Source organism: Nicotiana tabacum, chromosome 3 (assembly GCF_000715075.1).
Source record: "Nicotiana tabacum cultivar K326 chromosome 3, ASM71507v2, whole genome shotgun sequence".
Taxonomy (NCBI): Eukaryota; Viridiplantae; Streptophyta; class Magnoliopsida; order Solanales; family Solanaceae; genus Nicotiana; species Nicotiana tabacum.
In genome coordinates this window covers 148,428,362-148,446,721 of record NC_134082.1, presented here as the reverse complement: position 1 = coordinate 148,446,721, position 18,360 = coordinate 148,428,362, and the positions used below count along the sequence as shown (strand labels likewise).

The 18,360-nt window shown below is 32.9% G+C and overlaps 1 protein-coding gene and 1 long non-coding RNA gene across 2 annotated transcripts; one reads left to right on the top strand and one right to left on the bottom strand.

Moving 5' to 3' along the window:
* The first annotated feature begins 1,531 nt into the window (after positions 1-1,531).
* On the top strand, positions 1,532-5,207 carry LOC142179523 (uncharacterized). The gene is made up of 3 exons (XR_012707947.1): positions 1,532-1,780; positions 4,090-4,131; positions 4,974-5,207. It is a non-coding gene; the product is annotated as an uncharacterized LOC142179523 (long non-coding RNA).
* A 5,749-nt stretch (positions 5,208-10,956) lies between these two features.
* LOC107772124 (3-hydroxy-3-methylglutaryl-coenzyme A reductase 1) lies at positions 10,957-14,847 on the bottom strand. Its single transcript, XM_016591609.2, has 4 exons — positions 13,686-14,847; positions 12,963-13,144; positions 12,302-12,648; positions 10,957-11,773 (listed from the first exon to the last, which is right to left on the bottom strand). Exons 1-4 carry the CDS (start codon positions 14,729-14,731, stop codon positions 11,531-11,533), a joined length of 1,818 nt encoding a protein of 605 aa, XP_016447095.2. The 5' UTR covers positions 14,732-14,847; the 3' UTR covers positions 10,957-11,530.
* Between the last annotated feature and the right edge of the window lie 3,513 nt (positions 14,848-18,360).

The following is an 18,360-nucleotide window of genomic DNA, read 5'->3' as shown; positions in this document are numbered from 1 at the left end:
AGGGACTTTTGTTTGTATTATTGTTGTCTATGTAGTCGACATTTTTATTAGTGGCAATCATCCAAAAGAAATCACAGCACTCAAAAACTTTCTTAATACTGAGTTCAAGGTAAAAGATTTGGGAAATTTACATTATTTTCTAGGCATGGAAGTTCTTAGAGAAAAGCAGGGGATAATTGTTTAGCAGGGAAAGTTCACCTTGGATTTATTGAAGGAATTCAACGTTTTTGATAAGCCTTGTGTCTCATCTCCTCTTGAACCATCCTCCAAACTAGTTGTAGATGAAGGGGACTCTCTTCAGGACCCCATTGTGTATCGACATCTTGTTGGGAAACTGAACTATCTCACACACACGCCCACATTTATTATTTGCAGTGCTGAAGCTTAGTTAATACATGCAAAATCCACAATTCTCCCATTTCAAAGCACTTCGAATATTGCGTTATCTGAGATCAGATCCTGGCCAAGGAATTCTTTTGAACTCTTACCCATCTCTTCGTCTGCTTACTTTTTGCGATGCCGACTGGGCGTCTTGTCCGGAGAGTCGCCGCTCCGTCAGTGGGTTTTATATCACCCTTGGTGCAACACCAATTTCTTGAAATCCAAAAGGCAGGCATCTGTTTCTTTATAATCCGCAGAAGCGGAGTATAGATCTATGCGTCAAGTCGTCGCCGAAATCACTTGGCTCACTCGCCTTCTTGACGACCTGTCAATTTCACCATCACTGCCAATTCCTATTTTTTCAGATAGCAAAGTGGCGATTCACATTGTCCGCAACCCCTTTTTTCATGGAAGGAGAAAACATGTCGAATTGGACTGCTATTTCGTTCGGCAACAGTTTCTCTCCGGCCTCGTTCCTCTCTCTTTTGTTCTTTCCTCCTCCCAACTTGCCGATTTATTCACTAAATCACTCTCAGGACCTTCACATAATTCTATTCATAGCAAGTTGAGGGTCACTTCTTTACCCTCCAACATTGGGGGGGGGAGATGAGAAGAAGCCCCGTGAACGATTAAGTGAAAACAAGAAAAGGAATTTAGGGCTTCAGACAAAGGAAAGGGGATTTCCGACAAAGAAAGATTTTTCGGATATAACAAGGAATAAGAAAGTTTTATTTGCACAAAAGGACTTGAGATATAGAGCAATCACAACCATTGATAAAGGAATTGATAGATTTAATCGCAACCATTCAGATCAGGCGAGGCACAGTTGTGAAGCATTGGATGCCAAAATTATTCCCACGCATGTGAGATGTATAGATAGCACTGTAAAGAATAAATACAGTTAGTTTGTTAATTGGTAGCAAATAAGTAACAATTACACAAAAGTATAGGACTTTATTTTCTTTTATGATTTTTTTTATTTACATAGAATATTACTATAATTTAGAAGTGAGAGTTGGGGTACACGAACATGGGATAGTTGGGGCATACGGACAGGGGTAATATAGGGATTTCAAAAAAATTCCTCTTACGCTTTGCCAATTTGACCTCTCCTCTATGACTTAAAGCTCTGCTAATTGGGAGATTAATGGTATTTTCGAACGTTCCTTCGTTTTTATCGAATTTCCAGAAGCTACTCAGTGCTCATATTCTCTTCTTCATTTGCTCTTCCGTAGACCAATCCAATTTTCGGCTTCTACTGTTTTGCCTGCAATTGCTCTTCCTCTTCCTATTGAACCTTCACTATTTTATGAAGTCTTCTTGACAATCAACACCATACAAGTTCTTATGTTCTGCTTGTGTTTGGTTGCTTCCATCGTTGCTTCTGCTACTCTTTGTCGTGAGTTTTGAATTTTTCCTCCTCTGCTTGGTGTGTCATCTATAGTTGAAAATTACTTTTCAAAATTCTAAAATTTCCTCTTGCTTGGTGTGACATATGTAGTTGAAAATCTCTTTTCAAACTTCAAAATTGTTCAATTTCAATTTCATATTATCTATGTATGTGCTTTATAGTTCTGATAGTTTTTATTGTCTTGAACTTTTTGTACATTGGGATCTATACTTGACGATTTCTTTTCAATATGCCTAAATTTACTCAATTTCAATTCTATGTTGTCTCTGGTATGTGTGTTACAGTTGTGGTGAATTTTTTTATAATTCTTGCTTCTTCTTTTCTACAATGTATATTGCCGCTAATGCTATTTTGGTGGGTATTAGGCGATTTCCCTTTCTTGTTGGAGTTTCACATGCCATCTGTAATGTCTGATAATATGCCTAAATCAACTACTTTTTTTTTTTACTTTTCTCATTTGTCCCCGTCCTCTGTCCTCTTAATTAATTTTATTTTTTATAGAAATATGATAAATCTTCTTATTAGCACTACAATTTGTAGTCCTTTACAACTAACAGTAAAATTTCTGTAAAGGTATCTCCAAAACGATTGGTAGTTACAAGCTTAGAGTTTTAACTTTATTAATGCATAGACATATGTAGGAAGAACTTTTTTGAAGCTCGCGTACTCGATGTGCCCTCATCAAAAAGAGAATATTAGGTATTTTTGAGAGATGGAGAGACTCAGTTGGAGAATGTGTTGTCTTGGTTGAAATTGCTAGGAAAAAATGTGAAATGTGCACTTTTGTTATCTGATGTAGCTGGATAGCTGCCGGTTACAAAGTTTAAAGCTATATAGACTGAGACTAGGATTTAAGAAAGACATTGTTTATTGATTTTATAATTATTTAGTTTCTAGCTAAGATGAATCCTTGAATATTAAGGACCCTAATGGGCCAAATCAAAATATCTTGAAAAAGGTTGTAGAAGGAGGAGAAGTGTTTTGAATAGAACAATCCCAACCAATAGTTGTAATCATAACAATTCTTTTTCTTGGAAACTTTAGAAGGCATAAGATATATAGGTATATGAACTGGTCTAAATTAAGCATTTCATTGTCGTTTCCTATATGTGTCTCTTTGTAATATGGAGGTAAGGATGTATGGGTTTGGTAAAGCTCAAGAAGTGCTTACCATGACTAGGAGGAATAATCAGTATAAATATGGTACTAGCTTGTAGAGTATTGCTGCAGCACTAATGCATGGTGAAGATAAAACAACTGAAAACATCTTCAAGAAGATGGTAGCATGATAAAGGAAGAGGAGTATATTGCTGAAAAAACTGCAGTGAATTGACTGCAAGTTTAATTGTCAAAGTCAATTTATCCTGCTAAAAAGATTATATGGGATGTTATGTGTATATACTTTGTAATTTCTATGAATTGACTGTAAGTTTAATTGTCAAAGTCAATATCGAGATTTTAAAAAAAAATTCTGCTTATGCTTTGCGAATTTTGACCCTCTCCTGTATGACTTAAAGCTCTGCCAATTGGCGGCTTAATGGTATTTTCGATCATTCCTTCGTTTTTATTGAATTTTCAGAAGCTACTCAGTAGTACGCACATTCTCTTCTTCATTTGCTCTTTCGTAGACAAATCTAGCTTTCAGCTTCTACTGTTTTGCCTGCAGTTGCTCTTCCTCTTCCTATTGAGCCTTCACTATTTTACTGAGTCTTTTTGAGAAATAACACCACAGAAGTTCCTATGTTCTGCTTGTGTTTGGTCGCTTCCATCGTTGCTTATGCTACTCTTTGCTTCTCTATTATTATTTTTAGGTATAGAATCGAAATTAAATTCATGAAAAAACTAACACTATGTAGTGATGATTAGCAGCTGCAACTATCTTCTAGAGCATGTATATATTGTATTTTCTTTAGTTTCTCCCCTCTCTGACATGTTTAGTATGGTGATCCGACTATAATTCAAGTTCAATGGTTGATGTGTAATTAGTTGTTGGGCCTAACTTATTTTTTAAAATTACTGAAAATTATCTCCAAATTGACTGAGAAAATAGATTATATTTGGTGGTTATAGGCTTATAGCTTTAATTTTATTAATGCATAGACACACGTAGTAGGAATTTCTTCTGGGGTATTTGTTGTTCCCATTGTATATCCTTTTATACATTCTTTCTTATGTACTTTTGTACACATCAAATTCATATAAATAACTTTTAGTACTGTCGCACTAGGTACATCCAAGATGTTTGAATATATGCGTGAACCTACTAACAAAATTTTATTCTATTTCTTTTACAACAGGTTTACCACAACATTCTGATTCATCATTCAATAACTCAAAAGGTACGTTATTTACTTCTGGTAGACACCATCATTCAATAACATATCTCTATCATGTATTATTGTGTCAAAGAAATATGTCTCAAATGTATGTCGTTGTTCTCATCTGTCTTTCTATTAGAGTATCTTACTATTTTTTTAACTTTCTTTAAACCAAATGATAAATTTAAAATATGGTTCAGATTATACTAACCTATAAAATTAATATAACTAAACTATAGACTATTTGAAATAGCCCGAAGCAAATGTACTTTGGAGTTATGCTAGAGGCCTCAAAGAAAGGAATGAAAAAATAATTATTTTGTGGCAACTAAGAGATAAAAGAGTTGAATATAAAAAATGGAAACTCCTTCATCATTTAAGTAATGCATGCTCATCTCTAGAAGTTGATAGCTGACCTTGAAAAAGAAGTGCTCTTACAATTATCAATCTTTCATTATCCCTTGAAGAAGGTCAGCAAAACCACATTGTTATCTTCCTTTCCTGAAAGATTTCTGGTATAAATTATATTTGTTTACACGCATAATGTCTTGTGGGTATGTATAAGTATACTCAGATGGTTAAATTAATCTACTCTCATTAACATTAACGTTACTTTTCATTTGATAGGTTATGTTTCTCGAGCTAAAAAAATATATCAGTTACTTCCAAACAAAGGAAAATTTATAGTACAATGCCACCCCGGGATTTCTTAAAATATATTGTTTCCAAGGGGCTACCAAAAACATTCATGGGAATACTTTTATTATTCGCAAACTCTGTTTAGCTCATATATTTTCGAACGTTCTGTCTATTACGTAGCTTTTGCTAAACTTCTGGGTTAATTATTTTTGCTAAACTTCTAGGTAAGAATTAACTGGCTTAACTGCTGACAATAGAACTATCTGTGACATAAAGGAGAAGACTGCTTATATGGCTCTTGATTTTTGGTTTGAGCTTGAAACTGCCAACACCAGCTCCTCCACTGTAAAGAGATGTATTTGATTATTTATTGTACATGATACGTTCTGTAAAAAGTTGATCAAGGTATATCTTGATTAAATATATTCTGCTGGCAAATGAGCTGAGTTTCTTTCTTTTGATCTATTCTATATGATCTGGGTCTTCAGTTATGTGCATTAAAAAGTTATACTGTGTTCTAGAATAGGGCATGTGAAGATTGCTATAAGCAAAAACTTGAGATGTAACTCGGTAACTTCTACTGTTGATTCCCTCAAATTCTTATTATACTACCTTCAAATGTTTGTAATTACTGACATAATGTTCATGTTCATCCTCGAAGAAAGTGGTTTAAGCCTTGCCATCACACAAGAAAAGTTGTTTCTTATATCTATTTCGAGTTGTTTTATTATTAAATTAGACAACTAAACTTTTAAAAAACTTCTTTATCATGTTGGGCCCGTGCCATGACAGATCTAGTGTTGTATATATAGGGCCGTCCAGTCCATGGAATTTTTACATGGATGATCTCTTTATAAAAAGGAATTTTTACATTCCTATTCCATATTGGAAACTATATTACCCTCAATGTTTAAGGTTTGATTTAATTACATTTAGTATACCTAATTACCAATTATATATCATAATGTGTTTTAACTATACAATTAATGTACCGTATATCACTCCTTAATTAGCGCTACCGTACGTTACGGTATATTCCTCCAAATCCACACCCCCACGTTTCTCTCTCCCAAACTCACACCCACACCCACGTATCTCCCCACACCCACGTTTCAAACCCATTATTCCCTCTGCTAAAACCAGAGAAACATATGTAATACCCTTCCATTAACGTCCAATTTCAAGCTTTTTTTCTTCTAAAACCAGTCAAAATTGAAGTCAAATCTTCAAAGTTCATACACACATTTACCTCCAGCTTCAAATTTTCTCAATGAAGAAGAACAAACCTTCAAAGAGACAAGAGAGTAACAATTTCACCATTGACAACCATTAAAAAGCTTTGAATTCAAATTTGGGTTTTCAAAAATCATTATTTGTTTTGATTGGGTGTTGTTGTAAATAATTGGGAATATGTTTTGGAGTTTATATCGCAATTTTAAGGGGTTTTGGTGAAGATTTAGACTTGGTTTTGGCTGAATTTCAGATTGAAACTCGAAGAAGAAGAAGAAAAAGAAGAAGAAGAAGAAGAAGAAGAAGAAGAAGAAGAAGACATGACATACATTATATTGCAACAATTGTAGATAAATTGTATATAAATTGTAGTCTATTTTTAGCAGAAGATTTGTAGAAGTTTTAGTCGTTTTTTATTTGTGTAAACAGAAAACAAAGCATCTACAATCAAAATACAAATAATCTACAATTTATCTACAAAATATCTATAAACTGGGTAAATTGAATTTTAATATCCCCCAATTCCCATTCAATTGTAGCTTAATTGGTATTTTCGACATAATTGTGTTTTTTTGCGGAAGATTTGTAGAAGTTTTGGTCATTTTTGATTTGTGAAAACAGAAAACAAAGCATCTACAATCAGAATACAAATAATCTACAATTTATCTACAAAATATCTACAAACTGGGTACATTGAATTTTAATATCCCAATTCTTATTCGATTGTAGCTTAATTGGTATTTTCGACATAATTGCATTTTTTGCAGAAGATTTTGTAGAAGTTTTAGTTGTTTTGGATTTGTGAAAACAGAAAACAATGCATCTATAATTCGAATACAAATAATCTACAATTCATCTACAAAATATCTACAAACTGGGTATATTGAATTTTAATATCCCAATTCCCATTCGATTGTAGTTTAATTGGGATTTTCGACATAATTGCGTTTTTTCAGAAGATTTGTAGAATTTTAGCCGTTTTTATTTGTGAAAACAGAAAATAAAGCATCTACAATTAGAATACAAATAATCTACAATTTATCTACAAAATATCTACAAACTAGGTACATATTTGGAATCGACATGATTCCCCTGAAATGTATGTTTCACATTTTTTATACATATTTTTGTTCAAAACAGTACTAAATCATCCATTTTAATACAATTTTTATACAATGTTGTTCAACTTTCATACAATAGGTAAATGAATAAAAGATAAATAAATAAACAACAGTCTACAATTTATCTACAATTTCTGCAATATGTCTTCTTCTTCTTCGAGTTTCAATCTGAAATTCAGTCAAAACCAAGTCTAATCTTCACCAAATCCCCTCAAAATTGAGATATAAACTCCAAACCATATTCCCGATTATTTTCAACAACACCCAATCCAAACAAATAATGATTTTTGAAAACCCAAATTTGAATTCAAAGCTTTCAAGCTTTTTAATGGCTGTCAATGGTAGAATTGTTGCTCTCTTTTCATTTGCTTCATATTACTGAAATTTGCGATTGAGAAATAGAGAGAGATGTAGAGAGAATTTCTGGAAACATAGTGTATCGCAAAAACAGAGTATGAAAAATCTTGTTCTGCGTTGTGGAAGATCAGAGTGAAGCCGACGATAATTATGGAATGTGCGTGATTTGCGTTGGGGAAAATCTGGAAAATATTTAATTCCCCCTTTTTAGCGCGCAAAATAAGGAATCATAAAGCTACAGTGATTTTTTATTTGATGCATTGTATATATTAGGTAGAAATACTATTAACATGAAGGGTAATAAGCAAACTATGAACATATTTGATAATATAGTTTCATATATGGTATATATACGAAAAAGCCTCTTTATAAAAATTATTTTCTTAACTAATAGTAGTATTCTTCGTTTGTTCCAAAAATAGCATATTTTATTACAAATATAGCATTATAGAAAAATAACTGCAATCCCTTAAATGCCGCACCCAATATTTAAGGAAATCGTTTCCAATTTAAAATCTTAAATGCTACACCCAATATCTAAGTAAACCGTTTCCATTTTAAAAGTTAAAAATGGCAGCACTCAATTTTTAAGAAAATCGTTTCCATTCTCACTTATATTTTATAAAAAGATTATAAAATTTCGCTCTCTTTCAATAAAACATCAATTACCAAAATTCTCAAAGATTTTTTCCTTTATTTCGCTCATTTATGCCATCTTCTTCTACAAGGATATTTTCTTCAACCACACACTAAAGTGAAACTAGAATGATAAAATATAACATTAGTTTAATATACTTAAAATAACATTGTAATTTATAAATTATAAAATACCATCATTATACTGTATATATTAGTATACTAGAATTTTCTTGTAATTTATACACTATTAAATACCATTATTCTATCGTATATATACATATTTATATACTATTATAATACTATGTATATATGTATTCCATGTATATTTTATTATCCACTGTTATTAATATTAATACATAATCAATATATACAATTGTTGAAGAAGTAATAATAAAATCTGACATTAATATGATTTTCACTTGGTATATTATTTGGTTGACTTATACAGTTATACATGTTTACATGGAGTATAATTATCTATTATAATTTATACATAGTTATATTATAAATTTATACCTTATTTATTCAGCGTATATTATCGCAACTATAAGGTTATATTCTAACCTTCTATATGTATATTAATTATATATGTTATATTTGAGATTTGTTAATTTTATTTTACTATAAATAAGAACGAACAAATTATGCAATGTGAGAAATAATCAAGTACAAGTCTATTTTGAATAGTATAACTTGATTACCTTTTCTTAAGGAAATAAATGCTTTAAATACGATGATTATGGGTGCTTTGAATAAATGTTTAAAGCTTGTTGCTAGAGAATATAATTATTTAGTTGCCATGTATGTAAAATCCTAGTTGGTGCTAGGTTCTTGAAATATTTTCTTAAATTTACACAGAAAATTCTGCACATTCTCTCTATAATAATAGTTTTGGATTTCAATCGCATTTACATATGCTCATTACTTCTGGCAATATAGTGGTCGTCGTGTATTATTCCTTGACTGATTTGCGTTAAAAGTTTGCTCAAATCAAGTTTGATTGATGGATGCTTCGATTTGTTTTTGTAGCTCGAGCTTCCGTCGTGCCTAGACCATCCCTTCGAGTTGCTATATTGTTCAGATTAAGATGTGCAAACCCATATACTAAATCACTCTTTTGTTTCATTTTGAAAGACCATCTTTGGGTCGACACATTTGACTTGTGTATTCTATTAGCAATCGAGGAATAAAATAATACAATTACTGCGGTAGAAGAAAATATCATATAAAAATTCAAATTTTTTACATGCACATGAATTTTGATTTTTGAAAGTGGTAGTATTAGTTACTACTATACTATTATTTATACAGGAATATATCATTATTAATGAATTTTGAAATTGTGTTTCTGAAGTCCAAAGGGTTATCATGCGAATTGAGACATAAAGAATGGAGTATTACTTTTAAAACATTTTTAAGATAAATTTTTCCCTTTAGATTACGCGTAGTCTGTGCTTCATTTTTAGCCCGACAATTATCTGGTCACTTGTTGCCTTGCGCCGACATGAGACTGTAAGCAAAGTGTAACAGGTATATGCACGTGGGACCCCTCCAAATTCGTACCAACGTAAATTTGCTGCACATTTGGCCCTTTGATAGCCATGTAAAATTCGACAAAGTCCAAAACTCCAAATTCGTATTGACTTCTACTTTACATGAACATTTGGACTTAGCTAACCCAACACCGCTGCCGTATAGCAAAGAATTGTTAAAATGGCTTAGGGATAGATTTGGTATTGGCTATGGACAGGAGCTTGCCTTTCTGGAAATGAGTCTCTGATAAATTCATGTCAATGCACTTCACTTTTTCATCTCTTAGCTCTTAGGAATCCGTCACTATTGTGACTGGTATTTACCAATTAAACCCTGAAACATGACGTTTCCTATATTTCGTCCACTAAAAATGGACACTTAAGGCGGCGTTTGTGCCATCTGCTCTATCTCTCCACATAGTAATTAGGGGCAATTTAAGAAGAATACAACAGCATCAAATCTTCAAATCTAGTGTAATCTAACAAGTGTTGTTTGAAAAGGGCAATATGTATATCTAGCAAGTGTTGTTTGAATATGGCAATATGTATATCTAGCAAGTGTTGTTTGAATATGTATGCAGATTTTATTCTTACCTTGAGAAACTATTTCCCATAAAACCCGGCTCAATTTTAGAAGAGCATGTATTCATATTAAGTTCACATAAATTGTCTAAAAATGAGCAGTGTGTGCAATGATAATTTCATCCATACTGACATAAATTCTAATTCTGCTTATCAACTGTAGCTTCGGAGACTTAGGATAGAGGATTAGGAACAACTTTATTTAGATATGGTTGGTCAGAACAAAGTGGGTGAAACGATACCATTAGCAATTACATGTAGAGGCTAAGTTGGTGAAGAACCATTGAACAGTATTTATCAAATTTCAGATTGATTTCATCTTTGAGAAGAATATTGACATTTGATTCATGTTAAGCTTTGGAATCTTTAACATATTATGGAGTAATAGTTTACGAGAACATAAAATTGTTTGGTTCATTGTAATAAGGGTAAAATGATTCTCATTCCGCGTCGTGTAGACAATTCAACATTCAACTTGAAGTTACAGGGACTGCGAATATAAACAAGTGAAGCATAAATGATTTTTTGTCGTTTGCCTTAGTTGGCAAACCCTGTGCTAATTTGGATCCATAATTGTGGATTAGAATAGTTTAAATAAATTTAATAGTGATTTGTGGACCTAAATACAACCAATCTTCACATGAACAGGAGAGATCCATCAGCTTTAAACGTGTTTAGGCACATATATCCATGTTCTCGGAATAAACATTTGAATTAATGGGTGCATGAACAAACAACAATGATGATTAATAAAGAAGAAAGAAAGAATTTTCATATACAAAAAGCACACTTTCTGAGCAAACATAAAGAGTTTGAGATGCCAATTCTCCCTAAATTACAAACTAGTCACAAATTAACAAACAAATGAAAGACAGTACAACAGAAAAGATTAAAAAAAAAAGGTCATCTTCTTTGGCGCATGAATGAAATTAACCAAATATTGAATTACAAGTTAACCCAACTGGTCACCATCCCACCTAACACCTTTCATAGATCTTCAGTAAATATTTGCAGGTTTTTTTACACGAACTTAGAAAAATTATGACCCTACCTCCTCACATGCCTTCATAGAAAGAATACAACACTACATACAAATCCACCCTTGATTTCCTTGTCTTTTTCTTCCTGATCTTTCTCCACATGACTATTGCCTTCCTGTATCAACACTTGTTCAACTTTTTGGTCTGCCCTTTACTTACTGCTCTCCCTAATTGGAAAATTTTATTCCTACTTTTATTGTAATCCATTTCTTTAATAATGATGGTTCTTAAAGGATGGTGATGTACACATGTGGGGATAATAAATTTGACTTTTTCCTCACTAAGAGGATGCCTTAGTAACATCTTTGCTAGATCTATTGTATTTCATGTGACTCTTAACCAGCTGCCCTGCTGAGATAGCAGACATGAGAGATAACTCGCCAGCAAGAACAGAACCTGCTACTATTGTGGCCAAGAGCCTTGCATTTGACCCTGCTGCCTCCCTGTTTGCACCTTTCACTCCTAATAAGTTCAAGCAAGCTGATTGTGATGCAAGTTGAGTTCCACCACCAACTGTACCAACCTGAATTCATAATGAGAAATGCATTATTAATACAATATACATAATGTGAAAATGTGGCATAACGATTCATGAAACACGTGCAAGTTTGTCTCCGACATATGCCACTTGATCATGAATTTCTTACAAAGCCTCTGTCAAATGGACCCAAATGACTAAAGACCGTATTAATATTCCTGGCGCCACCTAGCCTTCTACAGACACTACACTAGTATATTCTCAGTATTTAATTGTTCAGCTACTTGTCAATATTTCTTCTGGGGAGAATTCTACTATACTGTTAAACTTAAGATCTGATGAAATCAAAGCTGTAGTCTGCATGCACTTCGTTAAAAGCACTGTCTCTTTAATAATTTTAAACTGACTTCTTGTTTTTATCCATATTTTTTGCATTAAAAATCAGTAATTTAATGATTTTTGTTAAAATATATGTCCTCACATGCAGTAGGTTTGGTGGAATAATGAATGAAGGTGCGACGAAAGACAGCAAGTAGTATAATAAAGAGTAGAGTATACATGTCAATTACATACCTCAATAGAAGGCATAGTTACTGAAATATGGAGGTCTTTGCCATCATTTACAGCCTCCATCATAGTGATGCAGTGAGAACTCTCAACATTCTGAGCAGGGTCCTGGCCAGTGGCTAGATATACAGCGGAGACGATGTTACTGGCATGGGCATTGAAGCCACCGAGGGCACCAGCCATGGCTGAACCAGTAAGGTTCTTAAGCACGTTCAGCTCCACCAGAGAAGCAACCTCTGTTTTCAAGACTTTCTTCACCACTTCTTCATTGATAATTGCCTCGCAAACTACCGATTTTCCTCTCCCTTCAATCCAGTTAACTGCTGCTGGCTTCTTGTCCGAGCAAAAGTTCCCTGTCATGTTTCAAATAATTTCAATTAAATAAACATCTCCACACCAACTAGGGGAAAAAATAATAGTAGTAGCAACAATAAATGAATATATAGAACCAAAAGACGTGTACTATAACTGGATCTATATGCAGTCTAAAGACAGAATAAATTGTATTGTACTTGATTATTCTTTTTTCCATGCACTGAATAGTACTAATATGGAATCTGCCATGAAGATAGACCTAGAATTATTATTATTATTATTTATTTATTTTTGGCTTAGATAGAAAAAGTAGTACTGAATTATAAATAAAATAAAAGGGTCGACGGAATACCAGATATGCCGATGACGTCCATGTCGGGATATTCATTCTGAAGGTAATCCAGAACGTTTTGCACACCTTTGGACACCATGTTCATTCCCATTGCATCACCAGTGCTACAGCTAAATCTCATATACAGATTTTTACCAGCTATAGCACATTGAATGCTCTGTAATCTGGCAAATCTGCTTGATCTGCAAAAAATCCCATTCAAAACAGAAATTATAAAACTTGAAATCACAATATTGGATAACATGCAGATTACAGATAATCTCAGCATTTATAAAATGGGCAAGTAGTTAGAATACTAGAAATTACCAATACTTTCTTGTCCTTTTCCCTTTTTTTTAAGGTGGGTGAATTGAATAATGTATTAAGCGAAAAAGGATTTTAGAAAATAAAGGAAAAACTATATTAAAAGAAAGAAACAGATCATGTTCTCATTAAAGACATCAACATTAAGAGATCCTAAAAGGGGAAAGCTTAAGAAAAATTGTAACAGAAAATATTGACACAAGATATAGAAAGAGAAGCAAAACTTAAATGCTCTGTTTGAACTATTTCATGCTAACTCTCACCAACTATACAAGAGCTCCAACATTTCAGTAATTTAAAACTACCAGTTATTTATCGTGTTTTTGAAGGAAATTAAGCATAATAATATACTCCTACGTCTTGGAAAATAATAAGCATAAGACGAAAAATAAAATAAAGAAGAGGAAGACGAACACTTACTTGTTGAAAACAAGTGACAGAGTCTCAAAATTCAGGGGATCCTCAACGAAGAACTTCAAATCCGCAGCCCTTTTCGCAGTGGCGAACCTGACCACAGGAGCTCTTGTCATCCCATCTCTGAGCAACACACTAGTGGCGCCACCAGAAGCAAAGATGGCCTTACAACCCCTGTTGGTGCTAGCCACTAAACATCCTTCCGTCGTCGCCATTGGCACCGAATACTCTCTCCCATCAAGCAACAATGGCCCCGCAATTCCCACGGGTATCTGTACGTATCCTACAGGCATCTCACAGCACTGCCCAAGGATAGATTCATAATCAAATCCCTCCAACGGTAGCCCTTCCAATGACTTCCCTGTAATCCTCTGCAACGCCTCTCTACGAACAGAAGCTGCCCGTTTGCAATCACCAAGCTTCGATTCCAAAGAATAAGACGGTGTTTTCCCCTGAACCACAGATTGTATAATCTCCTCGTCATTCTCTGATACTGCTGGTGTAATTATAGGTGCAGGCTTCTCCGCAACGGATAAAGCTACCTTAGCAGGTTGCTGTGGAACCATTGGGACAATTTGTCGAACAGGTGGTGGAGGAACAGCAGTGCAGCCGAGAGTCGTCGCAGCAGCACATGGTCCACGTCGGCTATCTTCCTCAATAATAAACTGCTCAGTATTCTCATCTTCAACATCCCAGGAATCACTGTTGGACCTTGAGACAAAAGACTGAACAAATCCGATCCCGAAAAAGCCCAACAGATATATAACAGAAGCGATCAACGAAACCATAGCGGCCAATTCAGAAAAGGTGACCATATGGAGAGGCGTCGAATTACGGATCTTCTCACGCCACCTGACGAGAAGGAAATACATGACAGAGAAAAACATGGTGAAAAATAAACCATTGGTTAGATACAATGGGAGTGGAAGGGCATCAGATGCTTTAGGAGAGGAAACTTGTTGGGTTTGTTTGTGGGGTTTGAGAGGTTCGCCGGCGGAAACGTCATCTTTGGAAGAGTAAAAAGGCTTGACAGGTCGCCGGCGAACGTCCATTGTTGATTTTTCCGGTAGGAACACCGGCGAAGAAGGAGATAACGCGAGAAAATGAGGAATGAGAGAAAAGGAAAGAAGTATTAAGCAGTGATGGTATGTATGTGTGGAGAAGCGAAAGTTGAGGAAATGTATTTATAGGGAAAAAGCAGTTAGCGCGCTATTCTTTGGGGCCACGCACTCCGCGTGCTGTTGGGCTAAGCTTATAAGCATTTTTTTATTTATTTATCTATTTGTTAAAATTAAAATTGCTTATAAGTTAAGTATTTATAAATAAATAATAAGTCAAAAGTCATAAGTTGATCTCTCCCAACTTATTAAATTTCAGCTTATAAGCACTTTAGGTTTGACCAAAATATTTACTATTCTATCCCTAAAATAATTCTTTTTAAACAAAACTCTTCGTATACCCAGTTCTTTAGCTTCTTATTATTAATTTCAGCACTTTTATCCAAATAGGTAATTGCTTATTTTTTAAATCAGTTTCAACACTTAAAAGTGTTTTTCAGCACCTAATGCTTATCAGCTACTCTAAATCAGCTAAGCAAACGGGCTCTTAATGTTTTTTCTGTTTCTTTTTAAATTTTTATCTTCTTACAAAATGATGTCTGAATTTATCCTGAGTAATCTATTGACGATTTACGGTTAGACCTCTCTATTAACGGTCATTCACTGTAAAAGTCAAGCTTTTATGGAACCAAATTTTATATTATATTATAATATATCTTCTCTATAACAATACTTTATTATAATAGTAAAAAAAATTCGGAACAAATGAGGTCGTTTTCGAAAGATTTGACTGTATTATAGTCGCTAAGCATATGTCTCGGGTAAATTCCGTCCAATAAGGCACATATTTCCTATCAAGATGGATATAGCTGTTAACAACGGCGAAATCAGGAATTTAGTCTCGGGTATTCAAATTTGAAAGAAAAAAGGAATTTTTACACAAATAGCCGGTTATATTCGCTGTTTATTTTTTTAGTCATATACATAAATTATACATCGATTATACATAATTATACATATATAATACATAAGTTGTGCATATATTATACCTCCATTAGTTATTTTCTATACCTTTTAGAACCTAATATTTTAATTATATACGCGGTGTAATTTTTCACAACCACCATTTAAGACATGTAGCTTCTATTAGCTTATGATCAAATCCGAATATATATATATATATATATATATATATATATATATATATAGGTATGACGTGGCTCAGTTAAGGATAAATGGTGATTTTTTCCCTTTTATAGGTATGTCCTCAGTGTTTTTTTTCTCTTTTCTTTCTCCTTTTAAATTTTTATTATCTTTTAAATTTCTTTTTTAGTGATAAATGGTGATTAGTTTTATTTGTTTCTGTTTTGTTCAGTTTGGGGTCAAAATTTGTGTGTGGGGAAGGGGGGGGGGAGGGGCTAGAAAGAAATAAGGGTCTTTTATACTAATAGTTTTTAGGGAAGGAGAAAAGGGTTTGATAAGGATACGAACACAAGAAGTAAATTCCTCCGCACAATTTCTTTTCTTTTTCTGTTCTTTTTCCTTAAGCACTCTTGTGAAAATATACCTAAAGATATAAGATATTTAAGATTGATCGGCGACATGCATGAAAGTATGTAGTTACTTCTTTTGTCACCCAAATAGAAAAATTAATTAAATAAAAAGTGATTAATTAAAGAACTCTAAGGGTAAATCAGGGGTAGATTTTCTCCAGATGTCACATGGTACCAAGTGATCCTTTCATTCTTGCTTAAACAATTCGAATATCAAATCTGAACTTTTGTTGGATATCTTAGGTTATTTGAGAAAAATCATACGAACGTGATTCAAAACAAACAATATCATACTGATATCTTTGAGCAATTTTAGCCTTTAAGTACCGACAAGAGTTACATAGCTGATTAACATTTTTGATTGAATAGAGTGAACTGTGGGTATCTCTTCAAACGAGGGGATCATAATAGTCATGGTCCTCATGGACATGAAAATGCTTAATTTTGCATGCTTTGATGTTTGGACATTGAACATTAATTTCCCACTGGACAACAGAAAAGACAAACGACTTACATTGGTTTCTTCGTAGGGAAATTAATTAGTTGCATTGTTATTACTCGTTATGATTATTGTAGTGTCATGTGATCTCTCCTTAATTTTTAGTTGTCTACTTCTAATTTTGTACTTCCTTAAAAAAATTATAATTTTACTCATAATAATAGCATTTTAAAAAGCTTTAGGAAATAATTTAAGAAATTAATAATTAATGATAAGGGTAAAGTATGAAAAAAATTATTTTTCTCTTAATTTATTAAAATGAATAAATAAAAAAAAATATCTTTAATATGATGGATAAGTAAAAATGAACGGATAGAGTATATTTTTCTTTATATATATTCGTAGGTTTGGTCTCTTCCCATTGCGAAACTTTAAACCTATGATAGGCTCATAACAGTCAAAGTGTATGCACACTCTATTTCAATTGCAGAAAAGGTCCAAAAATATCCTTGAACTATTCGAAATAGCTCAAAAATATTCTTTGTTTGTTTTTGTGTTAAAAATATCCTTGCCGTCTATGTTTTGGCTCAAACATGTCCCTAAACTATTAATTTTGCCATTGAAGCTGACATGACAGTCCAACTGGGTTAGAATTGCTTACATGGTCGTCCACCTAAGCAATCCATATGTGAAAATTATTTTTTCAAAAATTTTATTTTTCCAAATTTTTTTAATAAAATATAAACCAACATTTATTCTGAAAAAAGTAAAAAAAAATTGAAAAAATATTTATTTCGGATTTTTTTAATTAAAATACAAAATCAACACTTATTCCGAAAAAAGTAAAAATTTTACGAAAAATTATTCTTGATTGTGGTTTATGATTTGATTAAAAAACTCAATTGTTCTCTTTTATGAATTTATGATTAATTTGTGAATTTCGGAGTTATGTTGTTGAATGCTTTTGAATCCAGTAATAGCGCAGTTATGTCTTGGAACATTATCCCTATATAATTTCAACTCCATTCTTTAGCTCCCCAAAAAAAATTAACATACAACGTTTACAAGAAAAAAATTAAAACTTTATTTGTACAACAACAAAGACACTGGTTTATTAATCCTAAACAAGTTGGAGTCGGTTATATGAATTCTCGATATCTATAATCATAAATTCACAAAAGAACAATTGAGTTTTTTAATCAATTCATAAACCCGAATCAAGAATAATATTTTTGTAAATTTTTTACTTTTTTCCGGAATATGTGTTGATTTTGTATTTTAATTAAAAAAATTCGAAATAAATATTTTTTTTTCGATTTTTTTTACTTTTTCAGAATAAATGTTGATTTTGTATTTTATTAAAAAATTCTGGAAAAATAAAATTTCCGAAAAAATAATTTTCACATATGGATTGCTTATGTGGACGACCACGTAAGCAATTCTAACCCAGTTGGACTGCCATGTCAGCTTCAATGGCAAAACTAACGGTTTAGGGCATTTTTGGGCCAAAATATAGACGGCAAGGATATTTTAGGCACCAAAAACAAACGAAGGATATTTTTGAGTTATTTCGAATAGTTCAAGGATATTTTTGGACCTTTTCCGTTTCAATTATAAAGAAGAGGGATACC

Excerpts from the sequence above, each read along its gene's own strand:
- LOC107772124 (XM_016591609.2), bottom strand. The coding sequence starts at position 14,731 with ATGGACGTTCGCCGGCGACCTGTCAAGCCTTTTTACTCTTCCAAAGAT. Across the intron at positions 13,145-13,685 it reads CTGTCACTTGTTTTCAACAA|ATCAAGCAGATTTGCCAGAT; the intron begins GTAAGTGTTCGT and ends GATTTTTTGCAG. Across the intron at positions 12,649-12,962 it reads GGACGTCATCGGCATATCTG|GGAACTTTTGCTCGGACAAG; the intron begins GTATTCCGTCGA and ends GAAACATGACAG.